This window comes from Etheostoma spectabile, chromosome 8 (genome assembly GCF_008692095.1).
Source record: "Etheostoma spectabile isolate EspeVRDwgs_2016 chromosome 8, UIUC_Espe_1.0, whole genome shotgun sequence".
Classification (NCBI taxonomy): Eukaryota; Metazoa; Chordata; class Actinopteri; order Perciformes; family Percidae; genus Etheostoma; species Etheostoma spectabile.
In genome coordinates this window covers 32338168-32359881 of record NC_045740.1, presented here as the reverse complement: position 1 = coordinate 32359881, position 21714 = coordinate 32338168, and the positions used below count along the sequence as shown (strand labels likewise).

Sequence of the window (21714 nt, the reverse complement as noted above, 5' to 3'; positions counted from 1 at the left end):
ATCACACATAATGTTCCTGCCTTTGACAACAGCTTGTTGGATTAAAGGGTAACAACTATTTTTTACAACCTGGACCCTAATTATCTATGTGTTTGTGTCCAAGTGACTGATGGGAGCAACAATCTTTACCACTGGTCCGGTATTAAGCGAGACCAGTGCAGTCTGCAGCGGAGAAACAAGCTACAATGTAAATTAATAGGATGATTGTTCAATTTGTGTTTACCTTCACAAAGTGCTCGTTTTGTCACTGACAGACTCAGATTATTATTCTGAGTGTCTGACAACGTTATGGAAAGGGTTTGTCAGGAGAATGACCTTTTTGTTAAAGAGTAAGATCCGGTCATAAAATTAAAACATCCACATAAATGCATTTGCTAAACCCACCAGACTCCATGAAAATAAATACATTTTAAATTCAAATTCAGTCATTTTAGCATGGTAAAATACACTTCATTCAAAGTCAATAGAACAAAAAAACAACTAGGAAAAGCCGTTTTGGGCCGTCTTTTCCCTTTTCCAACTATCACAACTCTAGTTTTGGTTGAAATAAACACATAGTTGACTGAGTTACATGTGAAAATATGTCGGCACTGTACATGCTAAAAATATTGTTTTGTTTTTTTAAATGGAGTCTGGTGAGTGTAGCGACTTCATTGCGGTTTCTGGTTTAACAGAAAGGTTCTAAAGGGGTTTCAACGGTCCTTTCCATAATGCTGTCAGACACTTAGAACAACAATGGGAGTCGGTCAGCTAAAGCCAGGAGATGGTTAGCTTAGCTTAGCTAAAGACTGGAAGCAGAGGGAAAACCGTTAGCCTGGCCCTGTCCAAAAGGTACAAAACAGTCCTCCACTTAGCACCTTTACGGTCCCTAATTCAGACTATCTGGTTTGTTTCATCCGTACAAAAAGCAAAGTGAAAAGGGTTGTGGTTTTACGGGGAGTTTTGGGCCGGACTATTTCTTGGCTGGTTACTTGTCATTTTTTTCTCTTTTTTTTTAAATTTAATTTAATTTTTTTTACACAGATTATACAAACAAGATGCAATGTGTGTTATTGGGGAGATTCTAAGGTGTATATGCATAAAGATGTGCCAATATAAAATGAACATGTCATTATGCCAGTGGATGTTGTTCTTCTACCAGAAGGTGAAACAGACAGCTGTGCATTAATCCCTAAGTCATGAAACTAGCAGGCATAGTGCAACCAAGTTTCATAGCACTCAGCTACTGAAGGGTGGGTGTGTGTGTGTGTGGGTGTGTGTGTGTGTGTGTGTGTGTGTGTGTGTGTGTGTGTGTGTGTGTGTGTGTGTGACGTTCCACTGCTATGTCCTGTCCCTGCCCGGCTTTTTTCATCATTGTTAAAAACAAGCCACAGTTTCCCTGAAAGACATGACTAACTCAGTAGAGGACGACCGCCGCAGGGCTGCAGGTTTGGTTCCCTGTCAAGAGCTTACTCCTTGCATACGCTCGTTTGGTTTCAAATAGAACAAGGAAGAATGGGTAATGAGTCCAATTCCAATCTATTCTAAATATCATAAATCAATATGTCAGAGAGCATTCCTAATTATAATTCAAATCTTCTCCAAATAGCTGCATTGTTCAAACAAAACAGGGAGGATCCAGTATTTGAATATGAACATGTACTGCAGCCTGTCCTGAAAGCCTGCCCAAAGCCTTTCAAAGCCTGATGGGTGTGTGTCTGTACAGTATGTGTGTGTGTGTGTGTGTGTGTGTGGTGTGTGTGTGGTTGGTAAGTTCATAGGTTGTATTACTGCAAGACATTTCTCTTCCCTATTTGCATCAAACCAACACACAACGATGTCTGGCAGCCGGTTGTTGTGCTGCTTCTGTTTGCAGAACAGCGTGACGTGGATCAGCTAATCTGGATGTAGACTCTCTCACAACATCCTCTTGCTAGGGTCTCACACACACACACCACAACACACACACACCACAACACCACAACACCCACACACAACACACACAACACACACACAACACACCACACACACACACACACACCATTTTGAGGATCTTAATTTTATGTTCACACACTGCAGGTTTTCATAGAGTAAACATTATAAAGCAAAACCTACATTTTAGGATTTGGCAATGCCGTTCATGTTTCCCCTGCCTAATGCAGCCTGGAACCAATCAGATTGTTCTATTTAGGCCTAGTTTAGAGATGGCTGAGATTAGGATTAAGGGCATTCTTGGGATTGAGGTTTACATAGAGAACAATGTAGTAAAATGTGTTATACCTCAGTTGTAACTTTATTTTGTTTGTAACTAATTAAGACTATCAGCTCCACACAACTCTCTCTTGATTTCTCAGTATGGCATGTTTGTATGCTTTGTTTGTATGTTTGTTTGCATGTATGTATGTTCAGAAAATGATGTCATTCTGCAACTTTTATGCGCAGAAATATAGAACATAATGACGTCTTCTGAAGAGTCCACTGTGCTTTTTTAATCCTCCGTGTCCTCCTTGGCTACCAGCTCCTGTGTGGAGGAGGGGTGGGGGTGGTGCAGCTCGTGTCATGTGGACGCCTTGACAGTGTTGTTGTCAATAAGGATTCATTATTACTTAGAATTCTACAGAAACTATGCACTATAGCTTTAACGTCTTGCGTGCATAGGTCCCGTTCATGGGACCGATTGAGGAAGTGGTGACTTCCCTCATGAATGCAAGCATCAAACTGTCATAAACACGCTCATGCCATACATCATTTGAAAGCTTAAAGTCTCATGATTCCATCGAGCCCACACACAAAGCAATAAGGTGACTTACAGCGGTTATGATCATGTTCTGAAGTAAAGAAAGACAGAAAGATTCAAGTCTAATCGAGTGTGTTTTCCTACCTGTCTCCTCGTGTCTTTAATCACAGCGGTGAAAGATCGCCACAAACTTTGTTTTCCTACATCGCCAACACTCCAAGGTATTAGAATATCCAAGCCTTGTAATCCATAATTATCTGGTCCCCTCACAATCTTGTAGTTTCAGCCCAAGTTTTGACGTAGAGAAATCTAGATTTCTAGATTACATTTCTTGGTTTTGATCGCTTGTAACTTTTTCCCTGGGCGCGCTACAAAGTCACTCCATACACCGCTAGACTCTCTGGCTTCTGCAGATTCCACTGAACTTTGTTCCCAGCCAATAGCATCAGTCTATCTCAAGATACCCCCAAGCTAAGCCAATGAAATCTCACAGTCCCCATTGGGCCCACGTGGGAAAGATTGACAGTATATCCCACCAGTTAGAAAAAGAGGTCATAAGACTGGCATCCCTGTGTAGCCAATAAGAAGACGAGTTGATTGATATCAAACATGGCCAGTAAAAACTATCCCTGGGATGGTCTCCAGCTCTGTCAAAGCAAAAATAAGGCCTTCTTATGACATTTCACCATTTCATCAAATTATGATTACTTATTCCTATAAATCTATGTATGTACTTCTTTCAGATATGTGTGTGAGTGATGTGGATGTGTTTTTGTATTTCAGAAGTTTTGTATTTAGCACTTTTCTGGCTTTTTTAGAAATAAAACAAACGCACAGACATATCTGTAGAAATAAATTCATATAAAATCCATTTTATAAGTAATTTTCTTCTGGATTTTTTCTGTTCTAAGTTGAGACATGTGGCTAGGGTACTATTTTAGTATAAAGCCCATGTAACATGCTTACAGTAGTGCTTTTTATTAATTTTTCAGATGATTTACTTGGACGGAAATAGAAATTCTGTGTTCTAACCTGTGTAGCTCTGTGTCAGTAAGGCCTAGTGTCACAATGCCACTAGAAACAACAAGTTGAGAGTGTTAGCTTCACAATGACCTCAGGGTCATCACAGAGGGCCAAAGTATGTGGGAACTGCAGCACTTTTTTGGGGGTAAAAATTTAGGCGAGAAAAGCAAATATTTTCAAGTGTATCTGAAGAGGGTAAAGGGAGACTTACACAAATTCTTCCAGTCAGATTTCTGACCAATGAGAGAATAGTTTGCTCTTGCATTGCATCTGTTTACAGCTTTGGACCACTTTGGACCACTTTGGACCACTTTGGAACGTTGCTGTGTAAACACAAACAAACCAAGGCACAAATGTAACAATTCATTAATTTCATTTTAGCCCCTGAATGGGAACTAAGCAACCAAGCAAAATGTGTTATTCAGCCAATTAGCTCACTTTACGGTCAACTTGTGCTCCTGGTACATTATCTCTGAGCTTTGATCTCTGTCATCGTCACGTGTTCAGCAAACATCACAGCCCCACTTTAATTCACATTATTTGTTTGGATTTTGTCACTGTCCTGGCACATGACAAAGTCAGTGATGTTGTGCTGCTCTTTAACTTACATCCAGAATAGCTTATAGTCCTGCAGCATGATCAGTATGTGTGATCATCCGTTTCTTTGATCTATGATCAATTTGAGCTGCATTTAGTGCAGTTTAAAGTTTAAAGCTCCTTCATGCAGTGGAGCAGTGCTTCATAAGTAAAAAGAGTTGTTGTTGCCCTACATTGTAAGGTTGAAACTTTCTCACCTCCCACACACACCGCGCCGCCAATTAGACTTGCAAGGTAAGACCAGTATGCTCATCAAATACATGAATAATAACTTTTCTTTTGTTTTAGATCTATTCTGACAAATAAAAAAACTAATATTATATAATATTTTAATTTAAAATATTTGATTATTCTTTGCAAACTAAACTCTCAACATATGGACAACACCACCACTGAGGACCACCATTGTTCAAATAGACTGCTGCTGTGTCTTCTCACATGGTGGTTAGGCGCTGCAGCCGGGACCCCGAGCCTCCCGAGAGCTCTCTACGCGCTCCGGCCTCGCGCCGGGCTGCACACAGCGAGCCTTCACAGCCTGCTGAGAGCCATGCGCAACACAGGAAGTGCTTGCTTGCACTAGTGCCTTTCTTACGCAAATGTGTGCACACACACGCACGCGCACACACACACACACACACACACACACACACACACACACACACAGAACAACTGCATTTACGCAATGTAATTTTCTACACAAGTCTTAAAAATAAGACAATATAATTTAGCGGAATTCACTTCTTGTTTTCAAATGCATTGGTCAAAACGAAAGCGATGTTGTCAAAACTCTTCACACAGTCAGCGAAACACGAGTGTGTGTGGACCAAACTGGAAATCAGCTTTCCCCACGTAACAAAACATGCAGGAATTAAATCCCCCTTTCAGTACACCCAGCCATACCAAACACTTATTTGTGAACTTCAACATAGAATGGAAAATAATCTCAGAATGAAATAGCACAACGTGGTGTCATCATAAAACACAGCGCTTCCAAGCCGGGGAGCGGAGTTCACTTTGAAAACTAAATCCTTTCACCCAGGAAACACTCGTTGGGGTTTTAATCCAAACCACCGGAACTCATGGAGTCGGTTTGGTGCTTAAACGTAACTGTCAAAGCCCCTGAAAGATATGGAAAACATAAAGGATATGGAAGCCGATGTCCTAATCATTCTTTTTACATAAACTTTAGTAAAGTTAATAACATGAAACGGTGTTATTCTTATTAAATAATGAAATACTGATGAATGTGAAACATCATTCAAACTTTAAAGTAAAAGTTCATCATGTGTGTAATGCTCCCAGTTGTTAGTTTGTGGTTTTTTAGGTCAGTGTGTTACCTTTTCCGATATTATTTGAGTTTTAGAAGCATTCTTTGGACATGTATACAGCACTACTCTGAATATAGGTCTCAATCAGGGGTTTTATCACAGTTTAATCCCAGTTTACTGCCTTTCGCCTGTCTACAGCCTATGATCACCTCTGTGCGTTGCTGGCCTGGTACCTTATAAGTTGTTAAATGATTGATACTTGCACAGCTACTTTTAAATATTATCAAAGACTTGGACATCAATAACTTTTTGGATATGCACAAACATTGCAAGGCTGACCTTTTCAAGAAGCTGGTTAAAGGACAGAAAGAGGAACGCGAGTTTGCACAGTCCAACAAGTCACAAGTGAAAAACCTTTGAAAAAAATCCTATTTTGCGCAGGTGCATGTAAACAGGAATATTACTGGAATATTCATTTTCATTAGCTATGTACCAAGCTTAGTCTTAACATCGTCTTTTTTGGAATAAGGGCCAAACCCTGAACCGGATGTGCATGTTAATGTATGAGTGAGACATAGGTATGACCTGTTTTGGAGGTGAGATCAACTGTTTAGCCAGATGCATGATGGTAATGCAGACAGTATGAAGAGTGTTTAAACAGTGATTAAGTATTGCCTGATGCTTGTTAGCAATTGAAAACTGTGTGTTGTAAAAATGAACACTGCTTTAACTGAGACAGGGTTCATGAGGTTTTTGTTACTGAAACTAATGAAACCCTCTTGGCAGCCACGCTCACTTTCACAAAGCTTTATTCTCACAATCGTCTCAATTATTTGCTGTGCGTGGGGCTGCTGTTGGAAACACAGTCAACGCTCTTTGCCTCCTTGTTGGAAGCAGTGTCTCTGTAAGAGAGCTGAGCAAATTGGTCAGCATTGTTCTTCTGCCCACATAACCACTCCACAGAGCACAACAACTCCACTCAGGAAATGCACATTCATGCTTCACCCTGAATAAAACCTTCTTCCTCATATTTCAGCCTTTACAAAGCAAAGAATATGCGACATTGTCGACAAGCCAACTCGCAGACACATGATCGCTGTATGGGTGTCACCATACCAAACAAACACACAGTCAACCGAATTTCTGGATAAATCACCCACATGACTTGATTTAAAACAAAAGAAGGAGCATTGGCATCGTCATTTCTACCACAGCGGTCTATACAGATTCAGTTCCCTGCCATAAATACCAAGCACACCGAGGTTCACTTAAGGACAGCTTAAGATAAATGACACCATTTTGACTAATGTTCATACTCTCTGCTGTGCTTATCAAATGTGCAGTGCTTAAGGCATTCAACAATGACTTTAAAGCAACAAAGTGCATTTTTAGCTTAGAGAAAAACATTTCCACTAGTCTCTGGGGGTTTTACAGGATAATTTATGACAGCCAGTGACATTTGGCTCTTTGGCTCTTTGAAGCAAGCACAATGCAGCACCTACTGTAAGCATGTGAGATTCTTTGGAAAGATACTGCTTGAAAATGACTATCTAGTAGCAGCAGCCAACCAGAACATATACATGGTCTAACTAGCTAGGTCTAATAACTGGCTTGTTCTGGAAACAGTGGAAGGCTCTCCCCACAAATATTAGAGAGTGCATTAGATTTGTCAATGTTGTCATTAAGATCTGATAATGCCTCTATAGAGAACCGTACTTTGGTACCAACACGTGACAGTACTCATTTTTTTGCAGTACCGTAGGTACCGAGGGACGCGATCCTTCCAGACCTGACAAGGGCAGTACACGCCTAACATTACAAATGTTCTAGTCTGCCGTTAAATGCTGAAGAAGAACAAGCAGAAGAACGCTGAAAAACAATAGCAGCTCATCTCTGTGATCGCTGACGGCTTCACCGCACATCTACGTCAGCGGCCTTCACGACTTCACCTGGAACTCCCAAACCGCAAGTGAGTCTGTTTCTCTCGAACATTAGCTAACTTTAGCGCTTGTTTTAGCGGACCTCTACAGCGTCACTTAACTTGAACCATCCCGGTTTTATGTGAAAAATAACGGCAACATACATACTGTCCTCAGGTAAGCCGTTACCCTGGCTGTGTGGGGGTGCCATGGCCAGAGAAGAGGGCTGTGGGGTCCAGAAGACAAGCGTCTTCTCCAGATGACTTCTCCTTGCCCCCCATTTTGGAACTAAAAACGCTGACAGAGACAGACTTCACATAACCACTGCAGGGGGCCAAACGGGTTCTAACAATAGGTCATGTTTTTTCAAAAATTGCAGCACACTTCTATAACTACTTTTTACACTTTTTTTTTTTTTTACCAAATGTTTATGAAAAAGTACTATCATGAAATACTTTACATAGTTGAATTTCTGCCCAATACAAAAAAGTCATGGTAGTTTGAAAATACTGCTAACTTTTGTTAACTGTAAATTGAAAACAATATCTGAGCATGCCAAAATCCTCTGTGTGTCTAATGAGCCTTAAGAGATGGAGAAACAGACGATTTCCTGCCTGTCACCGAGGGGCTGCTGACTGGCCAAAGTTTCCCCCGCAGCCACAATCAAGAAAGAGTCCCTGATATTAGGCTCACAGCCCTTAAAACCTCATCTAGCAATGTGGTCAAAGAAATATATAAAGCAACAGCAAGTGCTTATTTCACTGGATATTAATTGGAACTGTGAATTCTTACAAATAAACACAACAGACCGACACATGCTGCACTACCTGCCAAAATCCTGTTTGCTGATATGTTGCCACTCCTGTTATCACTCAACCAAGAGTCTACTTCGGCCTTTACAGTGGGACGTTTCTTACAAAAGTTATACATGTACACTGTATAAATTGGCTCTCAGAGGACTTCCCACTGCCAGGGCTGCAACTGAAATAAAAACCTAAAGCAAGGAGAGTTTATGGAAAGCACAGGTGTAATTCTGATGGAGAAGTGATAAATTGATAAGCTGATGCAGGACCATGTTAGGCTAGTGAAGCTGGGGAACTGAAAGACATCCAGGACGTGTTGATCTCGACTCGTAGTCCAGGCCTCAGCTCCCTGATGTCACAAGTGTGACAATTCACAACAAGCCAACGTGTTGATAACGTTTCTAAATCTGAAGAAAAGAAACATCTGAAGGTAAAGAAGAGAGGTGATTTACTCGAAGACGGCAACAACACTGTCTAACTGGTGAGATGATGAGATTAGGGAACTTCTGGCGGCAAGGGACAATGTCGGAAATTCTTTTCTTTTTTTTTATCAAGGATGTAATACAAAGTTTAAGACTCAAAAGACAATCAAGATTCTTCACATGTAGATACACTATGAGTACATATAACCCAACATCAGTCAGGCTTTCCTTCCATCTATTTCTCTCCCTTTCATTTGACCTTATTCAACTATAAATAGGGATTCTGAAAGATTCTGATTCCTGTTCTTCATTCCCATTCCGGTTCTTATCAATTCCGGTTCTTTGAGGGTGGAGTTGAAACGGGTCACATGCTTATTTCACAAATAAGAGGAACGTTTTATTTTGATTCAATGGTGGGTTGCAGCTTACAGCTTTTTCAGTGTAAAATAAAGCCGCACTAGATCCTACTGACTGCGCTCCATGGCTGCAACAACAAGCGCCTGGCTGCTTACGTAAACCACAACTTGTGCATATTAAAGAGGGAAGCAAGGATCGGATTTGAAACCAAAATCCTCCAAATGATTCCAATAAAGAAACGATTCTACGGGAATCATTCTTGATGCCTAACCCGAACTATAAACATCTGAGCAAAAGATATGACACACTTATTTATTCATAAAAATCCACTATATGACAGCAGTTAAATTGTAATTTTATAATAGCAAGTCTGCTCTCTGTGAGCTAATGAACCTGACTCATTTGGACCACGGTTCCTTACATTTTTCTGATAGCGACCTGATTGGACCCTGATAAGGAAGAGGGCCGACTCGCCCAGCTGTGGAAGGCTCCCAGCAGAGGATCTCTTCATCAGCCAACATGTAGAACACAAAGTTGGGTTTTGGTGTCATGCCTTCTACTCAACACCGTAGCTGTGTGGTTAGGTCCAAATCCATAATACACCCCAGTCCAGGTTATCCTGTTGAACCCTTCACCCTTCTGGTTCAAGGGAACCAGAAGACATGATAGAATTGCTCTCCATTGAAAGTTAGAGATGCTACTGTTTTACGGTTTTTGACACCACAAAGAAATAAACTTTGTGGATAAATGGATAGCAAAATGTAAAGTTCCTAATATTACAATGACAACAGCATATACCTTGACCATTTATTGTGCTCTCTCAACACAGTCTCACTCCCACTGCATCAAAAAGGTCAGCAATAGTCTCCTTGGTCTGGACACTCGGCTTCACTTTTTGACACTCTGGGTCGGGACGTATGTTCAACTGACGTGCACAAGATCGGGATAGTTGGGTGTTAGGAAAGATTGTGGGTCATGGAAAAACACCTAAATTAGGTTCTTGACATGAAATCTGTACAATGGAAAAATTTACCGAAAACAGTTTTGGATTCATGAAGCAGAATGGTGTGCTTCCGCTGTTATTTGGTAGCCAGGAAGACGCCTCCATGGCGCTGTGTTTAATGATCAATTGGCATTGACCCAACATGTTTCATAGATTATTTGATTCATAATAAACACCGTTATAGTGCATTATTGACTTATATCATTAGGTCCAACCCGTTCTTACTCCAAAAGTGTAAAATACGTCATTTGGACATTCGTCAGCGTGTGATGCGATAAAAAAGGCGTCCTTCAGCGTGTGTAGAACGTACCGGGGAGAGCAGCATCGACACGGGGGTTAGGGAGTAGTACGTAAGGGGGAAATCCTCGTAGGGAGGTCGGTCCACGCTCGGACCACCAAGCGTGTTATATGACGCTAAAGGAGACGGCCAAGCGTGTTATATGACGCTAAAGGGACCACCAGGGTTTATATGACGCTAAAGGAGACCACAAGCGTGTTATATGACGCTAAAGGAGACCACAAGCGTGTTATATGAGTAAAGGGAACACCAAGCGGTTATATGACGCTAAGGAGACGACCAAGCGTGTTATATGACGCTAAAGGAGCGGCCAAGCGTGTATATGACGCTAAAGGAGAAGACCAAGCTGTTATTGACGATAAGGAGAGACCAAGATGTACATGACGTAAAGGAGAAGACCAAGCGTGTTATATGAGAGCTAAAGGGAAGACAAGGTGTTATATGACGCTAAAGGAGAAGACCAAGCTGTTATATGACGCTAAAGGAGAAGACCAGCATGTTACATGACGCTAAAGGAGAAAGAAAAGCGTGTTATATGACGCTAAAGGAGAAGACTAAGCGTGTTATATGACGCTAAAGGAGAAGCACTAAGCGTGTTATATGACGCTAAAGGAGAAGACCAAGCTGTGGACATGATACGCTAAAGGAGAGACAAGCGTGTTATATGACGCTAAAGGAGAAGACCAGGTGATATGAGCTAAAGGAGAAGACTAGAGTGTTATATGACGCTAAAGGAGACGACCAAGCGTGTTATATGACGCTACAGGAGACCAATAACAACGGCGAAGGCACCTGACCAAGCGTCCGTATTTTACGAGATGGGCGTGACAATGTGTTCTTAGGTTACACCCACAACAACAAGCACATTTATACAAATAATCAGTATTGGTGAACAATGTCAGTGATCAGTTCTGTATACGGGACCAAACCAAATCCATTTAAATGTTAAGAAAAGCATTAATGAATGCATTTTCCCATGAAAGGCCTGCATTCTTTAATAACTTGTATTAATATAATCAGGGTCATGTGTGCAATTATTCCGGTGAGTTATTGAGATTTATAGTGGACTTAAAAGACTCCAATCTCCTGTGGACCAGCAGGTAAACCAGGTTCGGGTGCGTTTCTAAGCCTTTTCTGTAATAATTACAGTCTCCAAGACGTTGCACACTGCAGTCAGCAACTCGGCACGCTGCTCGAGGTGTGATAGGCCTCTGACAAGGTGTGTTGATAAAACAATGGGCCTGGCTCTGTGGAAAATGTCAGAGATGTTGATAATAACAGAACAGGAAATGAAGGCTTTTATTTTTGGCATTATTTGGCTGAAGTACTTACCAATACAATTGATTACCACAGCCACAGCTCCTTTCGGGATTAATAATTACACTGTGTCTATAACTCCACCAGGCTGGTGTGTATTTATAGTGTTACAGATAATAATAGCTAGAATAATAATAAATGATAATATATAAAATAACAAGGGTATTGTGTGTTAAGCAAAAAAATAGATCCTGATTTTCTGAAAACATATTTTTGGTTGGGCCGATGTTTGGATCACCAAGTAGAGATAAAGTCTCTCCTTTGTATTCATCACTTGACTATTGGTTGAATAATAACCATGCATAGTTGTATTTATGATGACATATTGGTCTGTTGGCACTGGACTGATTTTTTTGAATAGAGTAAAATAACAATAATATTAATATAATTGAGGATGGCACGTGATCAGAGCATCCTTTCTCTCCATCCTGCACTCCTTCAATAAGACAGGTGGGAGGCAACACATAGACACCTGTTTGTCCTGGGGATGCAGGTAGCTGCAGTAGGGGGGTGCTCAGCTGGTTTCATGTCACACACCTAACTGGCCCCTTAGACCCCCTGCTGCAGGGTTTTATTTCCATGGACTAATAAGAGAAGGTCTTTGTTGATTAATCATTTAGTTTTAGAGTTCAAACTGCTAAAATGCTCATGGAGCTAATTACTGACCATTAAGAGACACTCTCCATCACATGTATCATACTCAAGGTCTGGGAGCCAATATCTATTTTGGCCCATCTAGTTGTGCGTCCAAACCAAAAAGACAGAAAGCTTTCAGCGACAAGCTGCTGAGTTGTCATCTCCAGACCTGTGAAGCAGGTTGTTGGGAGCCGGCTGGCTGCTAGCACACTTTAAAACGGAATCATTGGCTGGCTATTGCTAATTCTAGCACGGCTAAGGAACCGTTCTGCAGCCTTTATGTGGAGGACCAACCGGAAGGGAGAACTGAGATCCCTCTAACCCAAATACTAATAATCATAATAATAAGTAGAAAGCCCGCCAATAAACTCTACATGTCTGGCCCTTGATGTGATTCTCATTTTTTCCACACACACACACACACGCTAGAAAGCGACTCACGGTGGCCGAGGTCAGGCTGCTGTCTGTGAGCGCGAGGTGGTGGGGTTCCCATCTCCGCAGGAACTTGGACGTGAGGATCTTGCTGAGGAAGGTGCGGGGGTGTTTGACCACGCACACCTGGATGTCCCCCTCGTGCAGCAGCTTGTATCGCATCCCGCTGCTGCTGCAGTGGTGCAGGGACCTCTTGCCCGGCCCGGCCTGGCCCAGCTTGGTGTTATTGTTGCCCTCCGACATCTCCCCCAGCAGAGGCTTGTTCTCCTCGCACTGATAGAACTGGTTGTTGTGCAGCTCGTTGGCCCCCCCCCCGCCGCCGCCGCCGTTGAAATCCATAGTTCAGTAATCCAACACTTTATTGTTTCCCAATGTTCCTCTCAGGGGGGGGAGGGCGAAGGCGTCGACCCGCTACAACAATCCTTCATGTATATATACATACATATACACACACACACACATATATATATATATATATGTTTACAAAAAATAGAAATAGATAAGGTCGTTCGGATCGAGCAGAAGGGGGGGGGGGGGGGGGGGGTTACCTACCTACCAACCACTAGAACACGACCTGAGTTACTGTAGACAGGCGCCGAAATGCCCCTAACAGTGTCTTATGGCAGGGTATCCAGGCGGGGGGGGCTTTTTATGATACAATACAAATAATCCACCATTTTTCTCCCGCACAATGCCCCATAAACTGTCTCCACGGTGCGCGTCTCGCCTCCAGCCCCCTCCTCTTCCGAGCTATTCAATCTGTTAGGGCCATGGCCTGATCCAGTCCGCGCGCCCACGGCCGCGCACGGTGATCCACAGCGAGGCGCGACGGAGTAACGAGGAAACACGGAGGAAATATCCAATGGCGGCGGCTCTAGGCTCCTCCGTGAGGTTTTGTGGTCATAACAGGCTCACTGGCACGGTTTCCTTTTATTCAGTCGTTCCCCCCCCCTATCTGGGTGTAAAGGAGCCAGCACTCTCCGGCAGCGCCGCCGCCGATTGGCCCCTGCTCGTCCATGTGATACCGGAGTGACGTCAATAGGGAGGCGAGCGGATGAGCCGTGTGTCTTTTGCGCTTGACTGTCTGCCGAGGGCGCATGCCCCCCCCCCCCCCATCCCTTTTCTTCTCCACCTCCCCCCTCCTCCCCCCCTCCCCCCATGTGCACATAAAAACATGGAGGAGGGAGTGGGGACTTCAAGTGAATCCTCTTTCTTTTCTTTTTTTCTCCTCTCACTGGAAATGATGCAGCTACGTTGATTGATGACATCCACACGTGCTCATCATGGGTTTCTTTCTTATTGACGGAACGTGGGTGACACAGTACCAAGGAAGGAGCAACCTACAGTGGGTGCTATGAGTTTCAAACTTTATAAACGGGGGGGGGGGCATAGACTATTGGTAACATGGCATATCTCTGAAGAAGAAAAGAATGATTGGTGATTCTGTCACTATTACCATTTATAACTAGCACTGATTGGTGGTTTAATAACCACTACAACAATGTATTTAATAAAGTTTAAAAAGGATCCCACTCTTTAACTAAAGGTCTATCTCTGCAGGGGTCCATCCCATAATGTTGTCACACACTTTGAATATTAATCTGAGTCCGTCAGCAGCAACACAAGCACTTTATTAAGGTAAACACAAGCTGGACAATTGTCCCGTTAACTTCCAGTGGAGCTTGTTTGTCCACTGCAGACTGCAGAGATCTCTCTTGATACTGGACCACGTCAGAGACGGCTGTCCCATCAGTCACTCAGACACAGAACCTGGGAGAGTAGGTTGAATAAAACCGTTTCCTTCTGTCTGAACACACAACCACAGGACTTCAGGAGGTATTTAACCCTTTCCTCTACTCCCATTTGACCATCAATATGTCAACATATTCATAGTGTGGACTGACTATTCTAGCCTCTAGGAGCCACCAGCTGGCCTTGGGTTATCTAGTCTCAGTTAGAGAGAAGCACCCTGCCACACCTTTAGGAATGTTTTGGAACCTGAATTGTTCAGATCCGGTCCCCTGACCAGTCAGCTATTCTAACCCTTACTACTCGAGGTCGATACCTCAACCAATCAGGCTGCTTTGTAGGGCGGGTCTGGTCTAAAACTGCAGTTGTTAAGGTACTGCCGTGGAAGACCCAACATTTCCTGTTGTTTTTGCTTAATAAAAAAAGCCTTTTAATAACAAAATGACAGGGAACTTTTATCGTGAAGAATTTATGGAAAAGGAAATGTGTTTGGCCACCTCTGTTTGCCCAGCAAGAACTGTTCCCCCCTACCTACCCTGAACCAAACCTTAACCATAAGATAGTTTTGAGAAAATATCAGGGTTAAAAAGCAAAAAGTAAGCGCTTAACTGCCCGTCAATTGGTGTAACAGCTGACTGTTTCCTGCAGCGGGCTCCAGCACACACCTCTGGCGCTTGTCTCATTTCTCTCAGTCTTTGGAAAAGGAGCGGAAAGAGGAAATGTCAAGGTCATTAAAATGATCTGATGGAGCACAATAATTGTGAAATATTCATTTGGGCGTAATAATGAACACAATCACACAAATGCTCCATTTAAGTGACAATCAGCCTGGATTTGGTCTTGATGAAGCCTAAAGAAATGAGACAATGATTGTGCTTTAGCTGGCTCGGTCTGCTGGGCTGAAGATTAGGACCTCGGTTTAATTGGGCTTTAGCTGAAAGGAAGCTTTTTGCCATCAAGGATGTTACATCCTTAATTCCCTTTAAACGGAGTCATTGGCGGCATGTTTTCCAGGAACAATGTCCCAGTTTCATTTCACAGGAACGGCACAAACTAAATTCCATTCACCATCAGTGGATGGAGGTGTTGGCAGTACACTCAGAGATGTATGGGCATGTGGGAAATAACAATATGCCCAATAACAATATCCCAACTGAAAAGTTCACTTCAGCTCAAATGTGGCTTATATTTCATGCACATAGGGGATGATATCATCTGCCAAACACCAGTGGAAAGAATTCTGCTTGATGACATAACTGTTTTGAAACGCCCAGGGGAATGAGGCGGAGGAAACCCAGGTGAGTAACTGACAGGGAGCTCAGGCCTCACAGCTTCCCATCTCAAGGGTCCCGACTCTTCACAACAACAACCACCACCACCTGAGTCAGTGTCAGCTGTTCCGCCGGGCGTCCCGCAGTTCTCCTTAAGCCTCTTTTATATTTCATTTTGCCCCCAATCCCCCATCGACAGAGTCCTTCCTGCCACATCGCCACCCAGGCCCCCAGGCAGTACTGTTCTGGAGACGAGTTCCAACAGGCCGACCAGCGCTGCTGCAGACGATCAGCTGTTGTGTCAACAGTCAACGGCGGCCAAAGGGGAAAGGAATACGTACAGAGAGAATGTAAAGTGTCACAGAGCCACACTGATGTGTTGACAATTATGGAAATCATTTAGTTAATTATTTTTCGATATCAAATCAGTGCTGGAAAGCCACAACAAACATGATATTGTCTAAGGTCCACCAGACCTTAGACAATATCATGTCCTACTACTGCAAGTGTGTATTCATTGCAGTTTTTGCATGTCTTCGTAGTTAATTTTATGTTTATGTATTGTCTGTTTGTGTATCTTGTAAGTACAAAATACAACACACAAGCACATTTATGATCCAAATGTCAATTACACTAGTGTCACAATCACGGCAAATTTTGCAATTTTAGCCCTACAACTGTTAATAACTAATTACTAACAATAGCAAATTCTTTTGTCTTCAAACCAACTACAATGACAGACATTGCAGCTACTGTGAACACTGATGTGCTTGACCCTGTGCTGTGGAACAATGTTAACAAATAAAACATGTTACTTTAATTAAATACATCTTGTTTCAATAATAAATATAGAACATCAACAATGGGGGATAAAAAAAACAGCTTTTAGTATTCCTTTGTTCAAAATGAAGTTTTTTCATCTTCCAGGCAAATGGCTAGTTAATGGTCAAATATGACCAGCCATTCAGTAATACCATTGTTGTTTTTTTGGCTGATGAGTGAAGGAAATCTACCAGCCACATTCATATTGTACCAGCATTTGGCTACAAGATGGTGCCAGTTTGGAACCATGCTTTGAGCATTTTGCTGTACAGAATTGGCAGTAAGAAGATGATTTTTAACAGAGTATATCTTTGCCTGAGTCACTGATCCAAGTCGATCCAAAATATCTGAATATGTAGCACCACTTGGTGTTTGGTTGCATCCAAAGAAAAAAATCTGGAAACAAGTGGGATAAGATGGTTTACCACATTGGTGTTTTAATTCCTTTGACGTAAATGAATGACACTCATAGGCAACATCTTACAAAACTTCCTCATGCATCAGTAACAAAAGTACAAACTGAAACAACAGTTTTCACTCATCGTCTTTCACAACCCAACTTTGGTTAAAGCTATACTATTTCTAAGTTTAGACTGCTGTTATTTCCTCGTGTATCACAACACATTCATAAGGTGTTTACATGGGAGAACAAGTGTTTAGGATACAGAGCAGCTCCAAACTTAATGTAGTATTTACAGTAAATGTCTAGACAGTATGGCAGGGTATGAGTCTATGCAAAAATAAGGAAGCACAATAGTCACCGTCAGGCCTTGTGAGAGGAATGTGGAGACGGGTCGTCCTGCTTTGGACATTTCTGACGAGGAGTCAGGAAATCCTCGATTTTAAGCTGGTGTGTCATTTCACTGTGACCATACTGTTCTTTCTCTGACATGGTTTGAAACAGTGGCAAAACTGATCTTTTTATTTAATTTTTACCTATTAAAATAATTATTTTACTTGCCTGCTGTTCATAATTCAACAAACCATTAACCGCAGAAAATCTTTTAGCAGACTTTTTGTTGTTCCCTAATGTCAGTCCGTGTTATAGGACCTGCACGTTTGAATATAGCGTGGGAGTTACATTATGACTTAGTAAAAACAAGTTATGCACAGTGTCATTAGTTCAAAAGTAAAATAAAAGACCATCAAAGCACAACAGAAGTAACAAGAGAATGCAACTTCTGAAGAAACTGCGGTGTGAATGCTGTTTGCTGAAAGGCCGACGCTACCCAGAATGTATGAAAGACGTGGAACATTTTTACATTTTGAATGGTGTTTCTTTTTGTCAGTTCTTAGTGCTGATCCAGAATGAAAATCTGCAAAATTTAGTGGAATGGTTTTTTTTGTGTGTGCTTGGGGTGGAGATGTAATAACATTCTGAATCTTGTATGTTTTTTTGTTAAAAACTGGTACAGGTGTCGGAATTCTGATGGAGTTCTAAAGTAATGTTAGGTTATGTATTATCATATGTCATATCATGTGAAATTGTTGACCAAGTGGAAATGGTGCACCTGTAAAACTCAGTAGTTAAAATAAATCAGTTAAAGATGACTTCACTTAAGGCTACATTTACATCGCTATGTTTTGGTTTTTAAGCAGAGTTTTGAGAACGCGAAGTCCGTGGACACAAGTGTCTTATCTGCAGTAGAAGAACTAATCTCTGTTTAAACTCACACGCCCAAACCAAAATAGCAGAGGGAATGAGAGGGGGGAAGACACCAGAGCAGGGGGAATTAGAGGGGGATACACCAGAGCAGGGGGAATGAGAGGGGGAACCACCAGAAGCAGGGGGAGAGAAGGGGGGACACACCAGAGCAGGGGGGAATGAGGGGGGGGAAGGACACAGAGCAGGGGGGAATGAGAGGGGGACACACCAGAGCAGGGGGAAGGAGAGGGGGAAGACACCAGAGCAGGGGGAATGAGAGGGGGACACACAGAGAAGGGGAATGAGAGGGGGACACCCAGAGCAGGGGGGAATGAGGGGGGGAAGAACCAGAGCAGGGGAATGAGGGGGGAACACCAGAGCAGGGGGAATGAGAGGGGGAAACGCCAGAGCAGGGGAATGGAGGGGGAAACGCCAGAGCAGGGGGAACGAGAGGGGGAAACGCCCAGAGCCGGGGGGAACAAGAAGGGGAACACCAGGCAGGGGGAATGAGGGGGGACACCACAGAGCAGGGGGGAATGAGGAGAGGGGAAACCCAGAGCAGGGGGAATGAGAGGGGGAACACCAGAGCAGGGGGGACATGAGAGGGGGATACGCAGAGCCAGGGGGATAGAGGGGGAAACGCCCAGAGCAGGGAGGAAGAGAGGGGGACACACCAGAGCAGGGGGGAATGAGAGGGGGATACGCCAGAGCCAGGGGGAATGAGAGGGGGAAACGCCAGAGCAGGGGAAATGAGAGGGGGACACACCAGAGCAGGGGAAATGAAAGGGGGATACACCAGAGCAGGGGGAATGAGAAGAAGAAAGGTAGCAGGAGATAATGGGTTTTAATCCAAAACGTTCCGCCTTCTCTCACTTTGAGAGTTGTAACGCCCGTGTTTAGCTTTGGATACAGCACAACAAAACTATTTTCTTATATAATCATTACAGAGATGGTAGTACACTGATTTCTCACATCTTTCACACAAGAACACATGAATATACAGCATTTGTTTCTATTGTATATTATTATCACATTTTTGTGATGAATTGTTTTACATCCTAGTTTCTGGATTTTTATAGTATTGGTCAGAGCTCAGATTAACCCTGGAAGTGTCGTGTGGGGAATGTGCGTGAGGTGTATTGTCTTTCTGATCCTATGAGACGTGGGTTTTTATCAACACCCTATGAGTGTGTGTCTACTTTCTATGTGCTGTCACTGAGCTGAGGACAGACAGCAACAGCTGGAACTCACACACAACAAATGGGGTCAAGGGATGCCAAAACTGTCCTGACTGGAAAGCCAGGTCAGGGGTCATGAAAGCAGCAACACATCCAGCGACTCGAGAGTGTCACTCGCAGCAACGTCTATTTCTGGACAGGCTAGGCCTCAGGCAGCTTGGTCAACAATAAAAAAAAGAAGAAAAAACAACAACTATCAAGTAAAGCACTTAGTGTAGCAGTTAGTGTAAAAATGTGGAAGTGTTCGCAGTAAAAGAGACAATGCAGGTGTTGTTATTGTATTTCACTGTCTCTCGGTGACTCATGATTTCAAAAAGGAAAATCCCCTCAGACCCTCATCCATTCTTTGCATAAACAACCTGTCACCTGTGCAATGCAGTCTGGAAATTACTATTTGATGTATCCATTTTTGTCCATCTACTACTTCAGTTGCTGATTTTCTACACTGTCCATAATTAATTTATCTGTGTCAGACGATCAGAGGTCTTCAGCGACATTCATGGCGCTTAAGGTTCTTAAACACTATGTGTAGTCTAAATCCACAACGGTCCACTTCTGGGATTGCTCTGTTACCAACAAAAACTCTGCCAGATCTCGCTCCTTCAGGCCAGATGTCCGTTCCCGTCCTCTGTCTCTGTATTGGCGCTCTAACCTGCGGCTAATTTCTGAGGACTATGGTTACCTGGTCCTCAGATCTCTGCAGGGTAAATCCAGACAGCTAGCTAGACTATCTGTCCAATCTGGGGACTATGGTTACCTGGTCCTCAGATCTTTGCAGGGTAAATCCAGACAGCTAGCTAGACTATCTGTCCAATCTGAGGACTATGGTTACCTGGTCCTCAGATCTCTGCAGGGTAAATCCAGACAGCTAGCTAGACTATCTGTCCAATCTGAGGACTATGGTTACCTGGTCCTCAGATCTCTGCAGGGTAAATCCAAGGAAGGAGATCCAGGAAGGTCTGGCAAAGCAAGATCACACTGTGTGATTTGGGGCTTTCCAGGACAAAACTGACAATTGTGAGAGGAATGTGGTGAAACATTGTAGGCCGATTTAATGCTCTGGTGAACAAAGACAGTCCTCCACATTAACATTATATAATTTGTTTGTGATTGATCCAGAACAACGCATAAATTTAAATTTGATGGTCTGAAAGATATTGGTTTGGGTTAACATGACTACTTTGTTAAAGGTCCCATATTATGCTCATCTTAAAGTTATTAATTGTATTTTAAAGGTTGTACAAGAATAGGTTTACATGGCTTCATTTTCTAAAATCACTATATTTCTGTTGTACTGCACATGGCTGCAGATCCTGTTTTAACCCTGTGTGTTTAGGTCTCCGTTTTAGCTCCAAAGTGAGACATCTCACTAGTTTTAGCTCCAGAGTGAGACATCTAATAGTTTTAGCTCCAGAGGGAGACTCTCACGTTTAGCTCCAAGGGACATCTCCACTTGTTTAGCTCCGAGGGAGACATCTACTTGTTTTAGCCCAGAGGGACATTCACTAGTTTTAGTCCAGAGGAGACTCTCACTGTTTAGCTCCAGAGGAGGACATCTCACTAGTTTTAGCTCCAGATGGAGACATCTCTCTAGTTTTAGCTCCAGAGTGAGACATCTCACTAGTTTTAGCTCCAGAGTGAGACATCTCACTAGTTTTGAGTCCAGAGTGAGACATCTCACTTGTTTAGCTCCAGAGGGAGACATCTCTCTTGTTTTAGCTCCAGAGAGTGAGCATCTCCACTAGTTTTAGCTCCAGAGTGAGACATCTCACAGTTTTAGCCCAGAGTAGAACATCTCACTAGTTTTAGCTCCAGAGGGAGACATCTCATCTGTTTTGCTCCAGATGGGAGAATCACTTGTTTGCTCCAGAGGGAGAACATTTCACTAGTTTTAGGTCCAGAGGGAGACATCTCACTAGTTTAGTCCAGAGTGAGAATCTCACTAGTTTTAGTCCCAGAGTGAGACATCTCTCTTGTTTTAGCATCCAGAGTGAGACATCTCACTAGTTTTAGCTCCAGAGTGAGAATCTCATGTGTTTAGCCCAGAGTGAGACATCTCTCTTGTTTTAGCTCCAGAGGGAGACATCTCTCTTGTTTTAGCTCCAGAGTGAGATATCTCACTGGTTTTATCTACAGAGGAGAGCTTTGGTCAGTAGTTCTTTTGGAGGTTCTGGTCAACTAGTGGCTGTTGGAGCAGT

The 21714-nt window shown here is 42.8% G+C and overlaps 2 protein-coding genes and 1 long non-coding RNA gene across 5 annotated transcripts in view; 1 reads left to right on the top strand and 2 right to left on the bottom strand.

Annotated features, from left to right (window-relative positions):
* Nucleotides 1-10027, top strand: part of LOC116693508 (uncharacterized) — a 13243-nt gene extending 3216 nt beyond the window's left edge. The window contains exons 2-3 of the long non-coding RNA XR_004332944.1: nt 3805-3810; nt 9970-10027. This is a non-coding gene — a long non-coding RNA (uncharacterized LOC116693508). The remainder of the gene's footprint in view (nt 1-3804; nt 3811-9969) is intronic.
* Nucleotides 1-13805, bottom strand: part of LOC116693384 (C-Maf-inducing protein) — a 48896-nt gene extending 35091 nt beyond the window's left edge. For all 3 annotated transcript variants that reach the window (XM_032522315.1, XM_032522316.1, XM_032522318.1), the window contains exon 1: nt 12801-13805. In XM_032522315.1, the coding sequence (XP_032378206.1) occupies nt 12801-13130 (330 nt within the window). In that variant the 5' untranslated portion in view covers nt 13131-13805. The remainder of the gene's footprint in view (nt 1-12800) is intronic.
* Nucleotides 1121-21714, bottom strand: part of LOC116693398 (gigaxonin-like) — a 39864-nt gene continuing 19270 nt past the window's right edge. Inside the window, exons 14-15 of the transcript XR_004332915.1 lie at nt 7549-7559; nt 1121-1134 (exon numbers count right to left, since the gene is read on the bottom strand). The gene's annotated coding sequence lies outside the window, so the exon portion shown is untranslated. The remainder of the gene's footprint in view (nt 1135-7548; nt 7560-21714) is intronic.